This window comes from Seriola dumerili, unplaced genomic scaffold (assembly GCF_002260705.1).
Source record: "Seriola dumerili isolate Sdu_G_001 unplaced genomic scaffold, Sdu_1.0 BDQW01000442.1, whole genome shotgun sequence".
Taxonomy (NCBI): Eukaryota; Metazoa; Chordata; class Actinopteri; order Carangiformes; family Carangidae; genus Seriola; species Seriola dumerili.
Genome location: NW_019174697.1, coordinates 773,600 through 791,175, shown reverse-complemented (window position 1 = coordinate 791,175; position 17,576 = coordinate 773,600). Strand labels below are relative to the sequence as shown.

At 40.1% G+C, this 17,576-nt stretch overlaps 2 protein-coding genes across 7 annotated transcripts; one reads left to right on the top strand and one right to left on the bottom strand.

Moving 5' to 3' along the window:
* Positions 1 to 88: 88 nt before the first annotated feature.
* On the top strand, positions 89 to 3,322 carry LOC111234145 (cyclin-dependent kinase 11B-like). 6 transcript variants are annotated; one of them, XM_022762080.1, is made up of 13 exons: positions 89 to 193; positions 371 to 424; positions 523 to 549; positions 813 to 863; positions 1,018 to 1,053; positions 1,151 to 1,171; positions 1,262 to 1,297; positions 1,394 to 1,429; positions 1,580 to 1,612; positions 1,687 to 1,701; positions 1,996 to 2,034; positions 2,135 to 2,167; positions 3,203 to 3,322. In XM_022762080.1, exons 1-13 carry the CDS (start codon positions 139 to 141, stop codon positions 3,214 to 3,216), a joined length of 450 nt encoding a protein of 149 aa, XP_022617801.1. In that variant the 5' UTR covers positions 89 to 138; the 3' UTR covers positions 3,217 to 3,322. The 6 variants fall into 6 exon arrangements, with proteins under 6 accessions (XP_022617801.1, XP_022617800.1, XP_022617803.1 ...); XM_022762079.1 differs by having other exon boundaries at positions 1,391 to 1,429; XM_022762082.1 differs by lacking the exon at positions 1,687 to 1,701.
* A 170-nt stretch (positions 3,323 to 3,492) lies between these two features.
* Positions 3,493 to 16,435, bottom strand: LOC111234143 (sodium-dependent phosphate transporter 1-B-like). The gene is made up of 11 exons (XM_022762078.1): positions 16,159 to 16,435; positions 14,322 to 15,037; positions 13,771 to 13,911; positions 12,604 to 12,689; positions 12,207 to 12,303; positions 8,469 to 8,588; positions 6,818 to 7,099; positions 6,017 to 6,656; positions 5,672 to 5,857; positions 5,438 to 5,522; positions 3,493 to 5,238 (listed from the first exon to the last, which is right to left on the bottom strand). The coding sequence occupies exons 2-11, from the start codon at positions 14,668 to 14,670 to the stop codon at positions 5,083 to 5,085; spliced, it is 2,142 nt and encodes a 713-aa protein (XP_022617799.1). The 5' UTR covers positions 14,671 to 15,037; positions 16,159 to 16,435; the 3' UTR covers positions 3,493 to 5,082.
* Between the last annotated feature and the right edge of the window lie 1,141 nt (positions 16,436 to 17,576).

Below are 17,576 nucleotides of genomic sequence, written 5' to 3'. Positions count from 1 at the left end.
CAATGGTACCAGAGCCGCCTGTCCATGCAAAGCATGTGATGTGACTGAAGATATAAGAGGCAGTGAAATGACAACAACACAACACACAGTTTGGAGTGACACCCAAAATCTTCCTCAACCAACAGACCAACAGTCAAGATGAGATTTATAGTGCCAGTGTTTGTTTTCCTCGCCGTGGCAGCATTTCACACCGGTAAGAAGAATAAAAAGTTTTGTTCATGATTTTCAAGAGAATCAGCTAATGATTGATAATGTGTGCGACTGTTCCTCCACAGAAGACCAATTAATGCTTATTTACAGAGAAATTACTTTAGATTTTCAGTAATGTGTGTATCTGAAGGCTGATCGATGTACTCATGACGACTTTTAGCTTTCTCAGCCTCTCTGGAATCTGCAGAGAAAGAGGAAAAAGTTGCTCAATACGGTGAGATTCAACAATTAAAATACTTATGTAAGGCCGATGATACTTACACGCCTCAAAACTGCTGAAATTCGATTCACACGTTGTGTTTTTTCACGCAGATGGGCTAACTGAACTGCAGAAAATAGGTACAGTGCATTGGTCCAATTGAGATTCTAGCAGACTTTAATGTATTGTATTATGTTTTTTGTTAAAGTCTGTGTGTGTTAATTCATCTGACTGCAAGAGTGGCGACTGAATCAAGTTTGGTAAAGCCACCTTCTTTGTGAATTTAACTTCTTATTCAGTTGTATTTAGTTGTATGTTTCTTAATTCATTCATATATCTATCTGTAACACTCCATTTCTTCACTTTCATAGTTACACTGAACCTTTTTTTTTTGCCGTTTCAGATCAGATGGAGTTCGAGGCCGCTCAAAAGAATGAGGCCGCTCAGATGAATGGTAGGTTTGTAACACAGAGACCGAAGCCCAGGGCGATTACCATAAATCAAAATAACTTCCTGAGCTTTTATACCTTTTAATCCATTGTATTAAGTACGTATGTAAAATAATTTTCTGTTTCATCAATAATCACTTTACACCTTTCCCTGTTAAGTTACAGAGGAACAGAATGAGGAGACCCACTACCTTGGTGAGAGGGACTATGTGACCTTTGACTTCATTCAGAACAAATAAAGGCTGATCTCGGTTCAGTTGCTAATGCAATTTATCAAATCTTTCACTTACAGAGGCTGTTAAGGATGAATCTGGTGAGTAATACTTAATCACATGATCAATGCCTGAACACATATTGATTGCGTGTTAATAGTCAGAATCACCTGTTAAAATGTTTTCAACAGAGGAGGAGCACATCGAAGCCGAGGGTGACAAGACAGGTGTGTAAACACATCTGGCTGGCTTTAACAGACATCACATGATCTTTCTTTACCTGACATTAAACATTGCATAACTGTGAAATCCTCTTTCAGCAGAGGGAGGCGGCAACTCTGACACTGCAGCTCATGAGGGTAAGAGGTTTAACGGTTCAAATATCAGCCTATAGATGGCAACAAAGGACGGTTCAGAGAAGCACTGGATTGAAGGACTGCGCCTCACAGTACACTGACATGTTACATATCACACTTTTGTGACTGACCTCCCTCTCCCTTTTACCACAGAATCCGAGTCTGAGTCCTCTGAGGAAGCAGATGGTGAGACTGTGACATGAACCTATTTTCAGCATATTCAAGCTTAAATTTCAGCTGGTCTTTTTTATTTTTGACAGGGAGGCAGAGGCGGGGTAAGTGTTATAAATCTACACTGGCAGTTATTAGTAAAACAAACACATGTAAAACACAACAGTATGAGCTTGGAATTATTCAGTAACCTATAATTGTGAATTTTTCTTTTCGAAAAATGCAATTTTCCACATATTCATGAACTACAAGTCATATTTAAGGCTTTTAGTTGATATTTTATGAGTTTTATGAGTTTTTTAAGAACATTTAGAGTTAAATAAACACAGAAGGTACACAGCAGTCTGGCCAAATGTAAAAGTTGCTTCACATCAAACTTAATTTTAATTTATTCCCAGAGCACCATGAAGCAGTTACAGAGACTGTGAGCAGTTTGGGTAAGATGAAGTAAAATGGCCCCTGAAAACTCACTATATTATGGATCCCACACTGTAACTACCTGTTGTAATCCCCCATTTTCTCATTTCTCCTCTGCAGATGAAGTCAGTCAGGATTCAACCAAGGAACAAGGTGAAAACCTGTAAAAGTTACACACATATCAGGAGCGATTTATCATAAAAATCCACATATAAGGCCAAATGTATCCTTATCTGTTTACTAGTATCATCCAGACGATGGCTAACATTTTTTTTAAGGCCAACCCAAAAGTACCTGCTGAGGCAAGATGTGGTGAACTGTTTTGAGCAACCCAATGAAAGTTAAATTGTAGGTTATGCAATCCACTGGATAGTGAAAAACAGAGCCAGTCACAGCCAGTCACAACTAGATTTTAATAGTGTCAAAACCTTTATAGTCTGGCTTCTAAATCAAGTAAATAGTAAAATGCCTCCAAAACATTTACGAATTTACAATCTGCCAGCTTGTAAACGAACTAATATTTTTAGTTTTGATTTATAAAGTCAAAAACAAAGTTGGACTGGAGATGTTCAAATCACCACAGAATCGGTTTACAGCTTGACCTCAAAAATCAGATGCGAGGATTGTTTGTTTGAACACAGTCCTTCTTGCATGTGAGTAAATCTAGGACAAGAATCCAGGGCACTCTGAGACGTCTGTCCCCAGGTGCTTATTGTGCTTGATTTATACTGTATCATCGGCTTCTGGTTATTTTAAGCCCAAGGATGCAGCGCCCCTGTCCTAAAAGATGCTGAAAGGATTGTTTTAAAATTGATTGAATTCTTTTGATCCAAGGTTGTGGATATAGTGATAAAGGTTATCTGCATCATTCTTCATGTTAGAAATACATTCTTGAGAAGGAAAGCCTTCATGCACTGGTGTAAAAGAGAAATTCAACCTGTAGTAGTAAATCCTAATCCTTTGGGGTAGAGCAGGCCTTGCGTTGTGCTTTACAGCAGTAAAACTGCACATTGGTGCAGTCATCATTCATCAGTACAAGGACAGGGGGAGTGAGTCATATTAGAAAAAACTAGGAAAGATGTGATTCATATACTCGCTTTGAGAGCCCTGGAAAACTACTGAATTGTGGCGTGTTTGCAATGTAAAGCTAGCGTAAAGGAATCCTCTCTGTCTGTCCCTGCGTCACAGATGTACTGGAGTGAGAAAGCGCAGAAACATGCGGATCCCAGCGCTCACTCATCACCCGGTGCCTGAGCTGCGCTGAATTTACTGTCAATAAAAAGGGAACTATCCCACCTATCTGTATAACCTGTGTGTCTTCTTTTATATATACACACCATGACAAAATACTTGGGTGTTTTACTATGACAACATATTTTACCAAAGGAAACAGTTCCTATACATTCCCATAGTATTTTATTTATATACACTGAAGCTTTCCTCTATTTCAAATCATTATGAAATAAAAGTTCAACAGCAGTATTTCCCATTTTTATTTTTAATTTGTTTTTGTTTTATTCATCCACATATGTGGATCATAGTATGTTGATGTGCATTAAAAAAAAAGAAAAGAACAAAACAACTCTTCTTTGGTAGCTAAGGGAAAATAAAACAATTAAGGCAACTACAGCATCTATAGGTCTGAAATGCATTTAGTACTGCAGCCAAAAGACCACACACTGGTGGCATGCCACGTATGTGCGCCCTTGTTCAAACAGAAAGACCAGATCAACTCAACACCAAACCACCCAGTTAGATAACTTCTAGTTTTTAAGTTCCTGTTCCTCCTCACTTAAAACCTTTAATTCAGCTTATCAGGCTGAGGGAGAAAGAGGAACACTAGAGCAACCCAGCTGTCTAGGACAGGTGCCATTCCAGAAAAACCAAACTGAGAAGTGGCTGACACAAGGTGAACTAGAAAAACAAGGCTGAAGCAGGACTAAAGCATTTAACCATTGATGACGCAATCAAGTTTGAACAGGAGACTTAAGGTCTTGTCTGAGAGTGCGTTTTTGCATTAGTTGACATTCTGCTGTTACAATTCTCAAATTCAAGTAACCAAGATATTTCAGGCAGTTCATTCTACACTGATCAAGAATGTAGAGCCTCAGGAGATTCTAATTAAAGAACTGGATAACACATTATCCATTAACTTTAACGATTAGGGCGTTGTCATTTCCTACCAGAAGTGTGCTGACTTTTTATGCTAATGATACAGTATTTCTCATATCATTTTGCAGGTGGTCATCCAGTGTTTACAATTAGTGCTTCTACCACAGTAAATTATTCAGATGATTGTGTGTCATAAAGACAAACTGCAGTGCTGTGAACGTGACTGAATTAATTCCTCAGTATGGTAGAAAATGTGTTCACCAGCCTCTAGAAATTTACAGTTAGCTGAAAGTCAATTTTGTTCTATAACAGTGGAAAAAAAATGTCTAAATTAGGGGATAAAACCAAGCCAGATATAAAATGTGAATTCATTAATAATAGATACTTGGAATTGGGGAAAACACACATACACACCAATAACCTCATTTTTCACCTAAAAATACTGCTTTTTCATCTACATTACTTTCAGCATGTGTTATGACTGGAGTTACATCTGCAAAAGGCTAATACTGCATTTTAATTGTTCATTTCTTTCTAACGTGTAAAACAAAATTAAAAATAGCATGGTTGTATATACATAATTTCAAAGTAAAAAAAAATGTAAGAATGAGTATTAGAACAAAAAAAAAAAAATCAGTCAATGATTTTTGATTAAATCTTTACAGAATGATGTGAAATGAAAAAGCAAGTCAGAACAAAGAAATGCAAGCTTCCCACTGGAAGTGATGTGGCCCAGATGGAACGAACAGCAAATTCTAGGTTGAAAATGATGCAGCCAAGAACCACAGGCCCATATCACAAGTCCTGTCAACATTTCTATTTTTTTTCCTTTTTCTTCTGAAGTTGTTGGCTTGAGGTAAGCGATATATTTTGGCCTTCCAACTTTACTCCTTTTTCTCCCGGTGCGCACTGGAGCGCTTTCTTTCTCCTCCCCTGCTTGGGGTGTAGCTGAATGCTCACAGGATGCCATAGATGAAGATGGCCATTATGGCAGCACTGATCAGACCAGAGATGGGCACGGTCACAAACCACGCCATGAAGATGTTTCTGAACAGACGCCAGTCTACTGCCTTCCTTGAACGCAGCCATCCTACTGCAACCACAGAGCCCACCTGGAAACAGCATTTGTCAGATAAAATTCCATTATCTTCTGTAAGTTTATGTCTTCAAATGATTTGTCTGTAATAAGAAGAAAGTTGCTCCACATTTCGACTGTCTACCAGACTGTTTACTATAGCCTCCCTCACACTAGATAGTCTCTTCCCCCATGTCTCAGTATGCCTCCAAGACCACAGTGTTTGACCAGCTTACCTTGCAGTGGGTGGTGGAAACAGGCAAGCCAATGTTAGAGGCTACCACGACAGTCAGGGCTGAGGCCAGTTCAATGCTGAAACCACTGCAGGGAAAGAAAAAAACAAAAACAAAACAAAAAAACACTTACGTCTCTGAGCTTGCCTGCTAAATTGAAAGACTAGTAATGTCTGCGGAGGATGTGGTTTAATGACTAAGGAGAAACAGGAGCAGCACTGTCTGTGGTATCTGTACCTTGAGGGGGTGATAGGCGTAAGGTCCCTGCCCATGGTCTGAATCACTCGGCGGCCCCACACCCAGAGTCCAGCACAGATGCCCACGCCACCATACAACAGGAGCCAAATGGGTGTAGGTTCATTTGAAGTCACGCTGCTTGTTGTGTAAACCAGCCACAGTGCTACCAACGGTCCAATGGCATTACTGCAGAGGAAAGAATGAGGTCATTTCAACAGTGACCAAAAATTCTGACTTTTAGTTGAGCAATATTTTTATAAGTGAAAACAACATGTCAGAGAAACTGAAGTGTCAGCTATCAGCCTGAATACTGATAACAAGACCTTCAAAAAGGAGCCCGCATACCTGACGTCGTTTCCACCATGAGCGAAGGATCCAAAACAGGCAGTGAGAATTTGGAGGAACTGGAAGAGAGTTGAGACTTCTGGTTTGTCCGACTCAAGCCCATCTTCATCCAAAGAGCTTTGGCTGCTACCTGCATCCTCTTTCCCCATTTCTAGTGTCACCTCTCCCTCTCCCAGCCCCTCAGGAGTCGTGTGCTCTGCCACAGCGTTGCAGTAGCTGGTATAACTGTCCATACGCACACGCTTCCTTTCCTGACTGCCAGACCCTGCGCCCTTGTCGCCATCCTCGCTAGCACGGAATTCACCTTCTTTATGCTTGAAGTCTCCATGCATGCCAATGATGGCCATGGTGTAGGAGGTGTAGCTGTTGTTGCGCCGGATAGGTCTGTCGCCCCCCTCACCCATGCAGTCACCAACCTTGGCCAGGTGGAGCTTGTGCAGTAGGTCCTTGTAGAGTCCGGAGTCCTTGTGGACCGTGTGGTACTGGCTGTAACCGTTGCTTGGCATCTGTGCTGGCCTATTGTTGAACTGAACCTGATTATTGAACTGGACCTGATTGGAAGCTGTTGTGGAACCATTGCTGTGCTGAGCCTGCTGGTTGTGGACCTGGACCTGACTGTTTGATTGAACCTGTTTAGGGGCTGCAGAAAGGGGTAGAAAAAAAAAAATTAAAGCCTTCAGTTCAGAATCAATTTCAATTTCATGTGTCATTTCATTGGAGGAGTTACATTAAATACCATTAAGCTACATAACTTTAATTACACATAAAAGTATTGACAATGTTGTTTCTTGGCTTACTTACCCCCATTTGCATTGCTGTACTCGCTGTCATCAGAATCTCCAATATCAAATGCCACCTTGCGTTCCTTATTATTTTCAACATCGTCAGAATCTCCGATGTCAAACGCCACCCTGCGCTCCTCAGCAGGAGCCTGGGGCTGAGCAGCGAGGTTTTGACTGACAGCTGGGGTGGTAGGCATAGATGTGTCCTTTGCAGTCTGTTTCAGGATTGGACAGTGGGCCTCTCTTAGCTCCCTCTTCTCCATCAGGGGGCTCTCAGAGGGGCTGGAAGACTTGATATCTCCTAGTAGGGGAGGAGTTGGAGTGAGATATTGCTTGGGTCGTGTCCAAACATACACACATTACAGCAGAGAAATACTAGCACAGCACATGTGTTTCCTTTCAATTTAAACTGTGGGGAGTTGTAAGAATTGCATAACCAGAGTCAGAAAAACCTTTGTCCTAAAAATGCAACGTTATCCGTGTTCAAAAGCGAGCGCCTGTGTTCGCAGGATCAGATAAATGGATTATGACCTTACAACGAACATATTTACACTACCACTAGCAGATTAACTTATGAAAGACGATAAGAGTCAACATACCCTGTGGCTCACATGACATTTGTTTGTGGTTTTAAAGTGAATCAGATACTCAGTTCCAATATTTTCAGTGATAATCATAGGAGTAGTCTGACTCAGTTGGTCACATTGCATCATCCAAAGTGGTCAAGGCTGGAGCTCAAGCTTCTCCCCATGAATGCACAGCAAATGCCATGTCAAAACCTTAAGTCAACCTATTCTTATTTTAGTCAAGGAGGTAAAGACCAATTAGTGGATCACTACGACCCAATTAGGCTGCTTGTCTATGGGATAGAGCTGATCTAGACAGATCATGCTTGGGCATATACACCGGCCGTCTCTCTTGTTACTTTAAAGACAACACGACAGGTAAAGTCAATACAATGTAAAGAATATGTTATGTATTCTTACATCTGGCAGAGTTAGAGCTGTCTCTCTGACAATATAAACATGGCTCAAAATGGCTACAAGTAGAGAAAACTGAAAGACAGTTTTATTGAGTTTTCCATACATAGATTTTGTAAAAAAAAGTTCTACAAAACTACATTTGTGGGCCTGTGTTGTGTCAGATAAAGCTATTCTGTAATTATTTTCTTTATGCATGAAATAACAAAGAAAGCCAGACTAAACCTTTAAGAGACGACTAAATATAAAAGTGATAAAACAGTATTGTTAACAGTAGAGGAAGCTACAATAAATTCTAAAAACTGAATTGTCTTCCTCTTCAACACCAGAACCACACTATTGGTGTGTAAATGCAGAGGACTCTTGGCTTTTTACTTTAATCCAGGATTATAGGACAAAAACGGATGACAATATTTTTCATTAGAGTGACTCCATTATGACAAAATATCCCTGAGCCCCATTTGCTGGATTAATACGAGCCCTCAGTGTGAATAGGTTTAGGTTACATGTGCAGTGCTAAATCCCTCACTTGTCCAGTGGCTTAAGAGAGGAAACCCAACATTTCAGTGGTCAGCAGAAACTGGTGACCACTGGGATTTTAAAACTGAGTTATCAGGTCGCCAAAAATAAAAAAATTAAAAAAAAAAAAAAAAAAAACAAACAAAAAAAATAAACTTTGGTATGACTTACGTTCAATCTTCTTCTTGAGGCGAGGGCAGACAATAAACCAGACCACAATAGCAGTCAGCACAGAACAGCCCAGTGAGATGAGCAGGATGCCCCACCAAGGGACCTTGTCAAATCCCAGCACTGAAGGACCACCAGGTGCCACGGACAGAAACAAACACACAGAGGCAAACAGAAAGGCATTTTTAAAAAAACAAGGCAGCAGGTGCTACCTTTCTTAGTGGACAACACATAAAGTCCCATTGCATTAAGACTGATGTACCAAAAATTACAATGAGCAGTTTTATAAAAACTAAAAATATAGGGCAAGATACTTTTTACAAGTCAACATGATGTCACATTAGGACAATGATTTTTCAGGTGGAACTTGTATTCTCATTTAAAACATGAAAATAAACTACAAGACAATAACTCCAGTGACACTGGACCATGTGTGCCATCTTTTGGCCGACAGTATTGCCTCATTGTGCCACGTCCAAGTTAAATAAGGAAAGCATATGTATCCCTAGATGTGAACAGTTACGTAACACTTAATAGGTGAAAGAGCAAAAAATGTCCCCATGACCCCCAAGTGCCCGGCTAACAACTGCACAAAGACAATGAGTTCCTTAAAAGGCCACAGTCACTTGAGTTGTTTGCTGTAGCAATAAAGTCACCTCTTGCCAAGACTGCAGCAAAGCTGGTGCAGCAGAGGTAGATATAATGCAGAACATGCTGGCAAAAAGCAAATATTTAAATTTCCCTGGGGAAGTGGTCATCTTTGTCATACAGAGATGATACAATTAAGCATTGTGGTTAGGAGAAAACAAAAACGGGAGCTGCTGAAAATTCCAGCAACACCTGCGGTGAGGTGACCTTGGCCATGCATAATCTAAAAACAAACAAAAACAACCAAAAACACTTCCAGTGGCTTAGGACTGTTTGGGAAGTTTATGATAAACAAAAGGAAATGAGGGCCAAGCCTACGCAATAAGTGTCTCAACTGATGTGTTCATTTGAGGGCAGAGTCCACAATGCACTCTCTCCACTGAGTCACGCTGCAGCATGAGACTGCAGAGCACCTAACTGATGTTTATTTAGTTACGCAATGGAAGCTCACTCCCTTCAGGACAGGGGAGGCATAGAGGAGGAAAAAAAAAAAAAAAAAAAAAACGGAAGGTGCCTCTGTAACAGCTGAACCTCCTGTCTTCTTTGGCTCACATATAGTAAGACATCCAGAGACAGGTGTTGTGCAGTTGGACACTGCTTGTATGTACAGTACACTTCATGGAACTCAGTAAAACAGGACACAAGCCTTAACATGACAAAAGGGGCCTAACAGCATTCACATGGAAACTCTTTGTCACTATGACTTGTTTGTAGGGAACTTCTTACAAAATATAAAAGAAAGGATTTAAAAGCTGGCCTAGGTCTAGCGGTCTGATAAACACTCCCAAACAAAGAGTGGGTTTATACCACAGCCATGCAGTGGGATGAATGGGACTGCACAGGAAATGGAATTTAACCATGGCTGCATTCCAAACCTCTCCCTGAAACCTCTGTATCCCATGGCCTACATTATACAATAACATGTTTTTTACCCAGTACTATATGTGCAGCTCACCACCAACCTCAATTACAATGACAGGATAACCAGGGAGTTTTTTGCCAAGTGAGTCATAAACTGCCACTTTGACTCACTTTTGTCAAGAACTCAGTTTAGCACTTAGCAAGAGTATTGGGATTAAGTGACAAGTATTCACACAACATTCACTCCTAACAGTAAGTATGTATCTATACCACAGTTGACAAAAGCATCCTCTGAATACACCTACAATTTTGTTTCAGGACCACAGTTCAGGTTAGAATAAGGCACGTATACTATGATGTGAGTATCTCTTATGTTGCTGAATGTTTGGCGTCCCCAGCAACCAATGCCACAGAGTGTTTTTTTTTTTTTTTTTTTTTTTTTAAGAGGGTAACCCAGGCAGAAAATTCTTATCCAGCTAAACGCATTGAAGTTTAATCAATGGTGTGGGTCAAAACGTACGGTCGCTATGACACTCAGCCCTGTGAAACAAACACTGGTATGCAAAACAAAAAGAAGGGTTTCGATGTGGACATGAAGCAGCCTTTGTGATACTTCTCTGAAGGCAGCAGATATATAAACAGCTTCTAGTATCTCTGAGATGCCTAGAAGAGTTGACTGATATAGGAAGCCATAAGTCTTTATATCCAGGTGACGAACATTTTAAGAGGGTAATAATTAGATTTTTTTTTTTCTGGGTAGATTTTCACTTTACAATGACGGGAGCTGCAGTGTAGTGGCAGCAGCTGAGTGATTTATAAAAAGGTGTCAAGAACCCAAGTCACACTAAGCCTCATCTGTAAAGGATCGACAGCTGACCCTCAAATTCTCTGGCCCAAATTTTTGCACATGCCGACTTGAGGTCTCTGGCACTGGTCTATATATTGAGTATTGGAATGTGCTGTGGGATGCCTGGTGTCCAGTCGCACCATTATGATAGGGTGTAGATCAGGGGAATGCTGAGTCCTATCACAGGAAACCAAACATACTGTACTTAGTTGGCTGCAGATACTGCGACTGCATTAGAGCGCATATATCAGCAATGGGCAGCAGCAATGAGCTGTTATTGTCCTGGGTGCCAGAGTAGTATACTATCCAAAACTAAGCCACAAAATAAACATGGGATGTCTGACTTTGAGAGCAACATACCATTCTTCTTTTTTTTTTTTTTTTATAAAATCAAACAATGATATGAATCGGCTGCATTGCTTAGTGTTGGGAAACTGATATGCAGGAATTGATGAGGATTGTCCCAATGTTCAACTGGCTTCACTTCAGTCTTGAGGCTTTAACAATGAGCCTGTGTGTGGTGGCAATTTGTCTACATCTACAGTTTATAGAATATATAGATGTTATGATGTCCGTGTGAATATAAAAATATCAACCAAAATCAACACCAAACTTAACAGAAGATGCAGTGGGTTTGTTGCTGTCTAAAAATGCAATCTCGCACCTTTTTTCTCTGAGGTACCCAAGTACAGGTCCTCATGTACAGTGTGTTGAGGTGTGAGGGACTTCACACAACTGTACAGAATCTGCCTGACTAAGCAGGGTTATGGGCTATGCTGGAACTGCAAGTGATCTCCTCTCAGTGAGTGTGGTGATGTGCATGCACACATCAGCGCACCATATCTGGTCAAACTCTGGCCTGTAGCAGCCATTTAATGGCCCAGGCCAGCTTGAACTGTTAGGCCCTGTAGAGAGAAAAAAAACAAAGGAGCAAAAGTTGCTCATTTAATAAAGAGTTTCTGGAGGAGTAATCAGTAGTCACAAGTATTCAGAGCATCACTATACTAATTCTGAGCAGCAGTACAACTACAGGCAGCAGACAACTATGACCATTTCAAAACACCCTCCTTACTTCCCTTTTCCTCCTCCATGTCTGAAGGACACAGACAGTGATGTCAAGAGTTAGGTGAAATCTAATTTCCATCTCCCTGTTGTGCTCCGCTCTAAAACTTTATTCCAGCTATGACCCACATACTGTAGAACCACAAGCAAGAGAGCCCCAAAAAAACATGTTAAAATAAACACAGCCTCTGTGAAAATGGTAAACACAGCCTGGTTCAGTCTGGAATATGTGTGGGCATCCGGCTGTCTGAGGGAGCAATTTATTTTAAGCTGTGGCTGCAGGCAGGCATGCAGAGCAAAATGACTGAGACAATGATACTCACTCGGAGCTCCAGTGAACATGATGGAGAACAGGTTGATTCCCATGGTCACGGCATAGAAGACAGGCAGGGCCTTCAGTCCATTAGGCACGGGGTCTTTCTACCGGAACAAAATAGTCAGAAATAAAAATTACACCCACTGAACAACACTGCACCATTTTGCTGTCAGGTTACAGTTAATGACATAACAACAGTATGATGGTAATTTGAACCTCGGTGTATGAGGCAGATAAGGGACTGCATCAGAACAGTAGCTTTATTATTGCCATGTAACAAACATTTCCTCATAGTCATTTTGAGCGTGAACTAGTACAGTGTTGAAACTGACCTAAACAGTTCTCGTTTTACTCAAGCAAATACATACTGTATACTATCTACAAGTTGATAACACCCAGCTTACCTTGTGTAAGATGAACATGCGCACAAAGTAAAAAACAATGCCTGACATTATTCCAGACAAAAGGGGACTCAGGAACCAGGAAGCAACTGCAAATTAAAGAAATAAGAGCATTGACATTCAGTGGACACGCAATATATGACAACTCTGTCAAATAAATGAAACAAAACCTCCTGGCTATGGCTTTTAATTCTTGAAATTATATACATCAGTCAAACAAAGCCAATCCCAGTTTACAACTATTATTCTCACTCAAAGCTAAAGAGACAAGTGATAAACTTTTCATAAAACCCCTGAAACAGTTCCTTCTACTCTACTCTAATCTTCTAGGAAATGCAATACTGTTTTTTCCCCTGTAGGAAATGCAATACTTGTTAAAACAATTCTTTCAGGTGTTGTTTAAACAGGAAACCTCAACTCAGCTTGTATCTCAGGCTATGCCATTTGTCAATTTTAACTATAAAATAGCAATAATAAAAGTGGACAGTCTTTGGCTACAGAGCAGAAGAATTTGGCAACATAGCTACTTGTACTGTGGACAGTCATTTAACTGTTCAATTACCAAGGGTCCTTCCTGTGATCTCAATGTCAAATTTCAAATCCTCTCCATAACTGAATAATATTAACATTTTATTGTTTTTGTGATCCATTTTTGCGGTTTTCTATTAAAAAAAGGAAAAAAAAAAGGAAAAGAGAAAAAAAAGGGGTCAACAGTCTGATTTACATCAGCGTTAGGCTTTCTGAAGAGGAACACAGATGTGAAAACCAGTGTAATGCAAGAAATACAGAAACAAGAAAGACATTGCAAAATTAGATCTAAGCTCACAAAGCTCTAAGTAAAATTTCCCACATGTTCTGACAAATGTCTTTCCTTCCCCATCCAGAGATTCCATTATTCCAAAGACTTAAGGAACTACTGTAATCACATTTGATTTACATTTCATATAAAAGAAAAGTTGTAGATTCATGTCTGAACCTGTAACTGTCATTCATAACTTCACTAACTTGTTGACCTAGATAATGTAAGGTCAACACAGACAAAACACTCACTAATGTATTATGATAACATTGCATTACTGGTCACACACTGCCATTAATTTTTTATAGCCTGCGATGCAATTCAAACAATGAGGACATATCTAGGTCAGCTGATTATAGTGTCAGACTTACCAATACGGAGGAGTTCAAACCACCTAACTCCCTGCTGGCCTTTGGCAACTAGCGAGAAGCCGATAGTAGCACCAACAATGCAGTGTGTTCCAGAAATGGGGAGCTTAAGGAAGGAGGCGGCCAGCTGCCACACAGCAGAACCTAATGAGAATAAATTAATTGATCACATTAGACTCGACAGGTTGACCTGATCTCAGCTTTTCCACATAGCTTTTCAGATTTAAAATCACCAAAAATGACACATTAATACATTAGTCTCACAGTAGTCCAAGGGCCTCCCCTTCTAAGGCAAAACACAACTTTAAAAATTCAATAAATCTTCCAAGCAATGTAATTTAAGAAATTCTTCAATTAAATGATAACATTTTTTTATAAAAAAAAAAACTGTATGAAAATAAGGAGTACTTTAGACAACTAGTTACAGTTTAACATCTAAATTTTTGTAGTTGCAAGAACTTAACAGTGTCAAGCCCTATGTGCCACCAAACTCTGTTCACAGGGTTCAGTGACTGCACATTTAATTACATGCAAGATAAGCTGCAGATACTCACCAAACATAGCACTGACAGATCCAGCCATTAACACATGCTCAGAGCCATTGTACATGCCCACGTCGATGATACCCTTACGGATGGTTTCGCTCACTTTGGCCCCAAGGAGCACAGAGCCCAGAGTCTCAAACACGGTGGCCAGAATGCAGGCCTGTCGCAAGGTGACCACTCCAGAGCCCACAGCTGTGCCAAATGAGTTGGCAACATCATTGGCACCCACGGAAAAGGCTAAGATGAAGGCGATGATGAAGCCAACAATCAGCAGCCACATATACTCTATGAGAGCAGTATGGGCCACCAGCCCTGCTGTGGTGGCCACTATTATAGCAGTTGCAGTTGTTGAAACCATGATTGTAGACTATTTAGGAATTGCTTCACAATCTTAAAGGGAATGAATGCCTGTCAAAAATATTTATTTATATAATGCTATTTCTAGACAGCAGCTAGTAAAATAAAGAGGTACAAGGTATAATAAATAATTAACTTCTCTTCAGGTCCACCTGTCTTAACAGGATTTCTGAGATTAAGCAGTGCAAACTTGTAAAAGGTTTATCTGGGACTGACCAGAAAACAATTAAGGTAAACAGAGGTATGTGGGCTTATTGCTATCCTGTAATTATACTAGATCTGTTGCTGTTCTTTGGGCGCTGAGCTATCAAGCAGAGTGAAATGACAGCCATTGTGCAACTGTAACTGCAGATGAGCAGGGGTACATCCTGAAAAGACAAAAAGACAGAAAAGGCTTGCTTTAATAATAAAAGTGTATTTTGTTTTATGTCATTCCATTTTCATGTGGTGACTCATAAAAATACAGCAAAGACACTGACAACTCAAAAGGAAATGCAGGGAAAGCAAAGGGGGTCAACAAAGAAAACAACGTAAGAAGCGTGGAAAAGCCACTAGTAAACACTTAGACCAAGAGGAAAATCTATAGTGGCTTCCTTGTCTGAAAACTCAGTGGGAAGCCATTTTTATGGGTCGCAGGAAGAAACCGGCGTTTATGTGAGGCCAACGTCCGCTAATTTAACCCAGACGCTTCACTTTATTATTGTTTACTGTCGTCTTCTTGAGCATCGGTGACCACAAAGACCGTTACGTGATAAGGAGTGCCTCATCAATAAGAAACGTTATCATTTTTCTTACGTGCGCACGTGTCGTCATCCATTCATAGAACACACAGCACTGAACACGAGCGCCGTCGGTTCGTACGAACTCACGCGCCTGTAGAATAGAAACAATTGGACCGGTTTCGACTCGACGTAAAGACCCGTTATAATTCTATCAATAACAGCTACAGCGCCTATTATCTGCGGTTTTAATTATGTTTGACGTGGTTTTCTACGCAACCGGATGTGACATGGTTTAGGGAACACAAGCCAGCGCTGTGCTGCGGTACCACTGAATGACCGGGTGGGCACTCATGTGTGTCGAGCCAATTTCAGTGGCCTGCCAAGTGTCTGTTCGACAGACGGTCAGTACTGCTAACGTTAGGTTAACATTAAAGGACAGGTTTCATTGTGCCATTAACCTTGCTCCGTGCCAAATGTTACTCAGTCCAAAGTTAACAGCAACCATTATCTATCCTCGGTCAAATAAGATGTTTAATCTTAACAAAGTGTCAGACTTTGCTTAAACATAATGTTACAACCTAGCAAACAGATCACATCAGAAACAGATCTTATCGTTATTGTTGAAGACGTAACACAATGGTTTGTTGCTCAAGCTAACGTTAGCATTAGCATTATGTTAACGTGTGATGTTTGTGTTAAGTTGGTATTATGTGAATACACCACAAGAAACTCTTACTCTGATGGAAAGGGTAAATTATAAAACTCACCACACGTTGCAGTTGTCAGTCCCGGGAAGAATGGTGCTTGCTAGCCAGTAAGCTAATTAAAGCGCGCACAGACCGTATCGTTAGCGCGCGCGGGATAATGAAAAAATAAACTAATGAAATATATCCCTGTCAAAAAAGCTGCCTTACGTTGGAATTTTAAAAAAAAGCTATTGAAGACTGCCAGATTCGATGTAGAATAAATCCGTCTTTTCGAATTCAAACACGTCTCAGCTTGAATGAGAGTTTCGCTACCGCATGTGTAGAACTTGCTCGTGCCGGTCTGTGGAACAGAGAGTTTTTTTTTTTTTTTATTTATTGGATACACCCTTCAGGAAGCTCCGCCCAGCTGTCAGAGGCTCCTCTCTCTCTCTCTCTCTGTCTCTCTCTGTCTGTCTCTTCTTTCTTTTCTTTTTTTAACTTATCATGTGTTCAGTGCATGGTTGTCTTCTTTAACGTCATTGCTTTTCACTATAATCCACTTATTCAAACACAGGTTCGAATACACTGCCACTACAACAAAACCAACAACTCTTACTTGAGTAATTTTGTATGCTTTTGCTTGTAATTGATTATTTTTATATTATATTATATTATATTATATTATATTATATTATATTATATTATATTATATTATATTATATTATATTATATTATATTATATTACAGATTAATTCTGGAGTTATTTTCAACACTTATGTATGCACTTCCAATGAAGGCATCTCGCCATAGAATACAACAATATAAGACAATATTCAGGATCTATCTATCAGGGCTAATGATTTTAACATTACCTAAACTGTCATGCGACCACGTTTCAATCATATCATATCAGACTGACACATTGACACAAACCGCAGTTACCCCTAGTAACCACTGGTTTCAGGGAAACAAAACACGTCAAAAGAGTGCAGGATAACACCCGGTGGTGGTTATGTTGATTGCATTACAGAAGACTTGACATTCATTCAAGTGCATTCGCCCGGAAATGACAACAACATCCAACCTCCAACAAAAATCGTTTTCTTTTATGATTGTAATGTTGTCATCCAGAGTGATATGTTGAATGTAAGGAGTACTCAACAAGCATAGCAAAATATGTTTGGCTGATTAACAGTGTAGCCAAAACGTATTTTGTATTTGCCTGAGATTAACGAGGAAAATACACCAGACGCACCACAGTTATTTATTTACTTTGAGTATTGCTGCAATAACAGAACGTATAATTATTATTTTATGATGAACTCACTCCTTTCATTGTCTCTCCCTACATGACGTCACGTATTTTGTGGATCGTGGAAAATTTTGCTCTTCTCAAATATATTGGGCAATGTTTAGAGTCGGGCGTGATACCTTGTAATTACGATTTTTTGCCTGTGCCCCTGAAGGCAGCATTTCACAAAGGAAGGAGTGGCGCTTAC

Coding starts and splice junctions, on each gene's coding strand:
- LOC111234145 (XM_022762079.1), top strand. CDS start 139: ATGAGATTTATAGTGCCAGTGTTTGTTTTCCTCGCCGTGGCAGCATTT. Junction 1,054..1,150: donor TGAGGAGACCCACTACCTTG/GTGAGAGGGACT, acceptor TTTCACTTACAG/AGGCTGTTAAGGATGAATCT. Junction 2,035..2,134: donor AGAGACTGTGAGCAGTTTGG/GTAAGATGAAGT, acceptor TCTCCTCTGCAG/ATGAAGTCAGTCAGGATTCA.
- LOC111234143 (XM_022762078.1), bottom strand. CDS start 14,670: ATGGTTTCAACAACTGCAACTGCTATAATAGTGGCCACCACAGCAGGG. Junction 8,589..12,206: donor CATGTTCACTGGAGCTCCGA/GTGAGTATCATT, acceptor GTGGTCCTTCAG/TGCTGGGATTTGACAAGGTC. Junction 5,523..5,671: donor ACGCCTATCACCCCCTCAAG/GTACAGATACCA, acceptor CTTTCCCTGCAG/TGGTTTCAGCATTGAACTGG.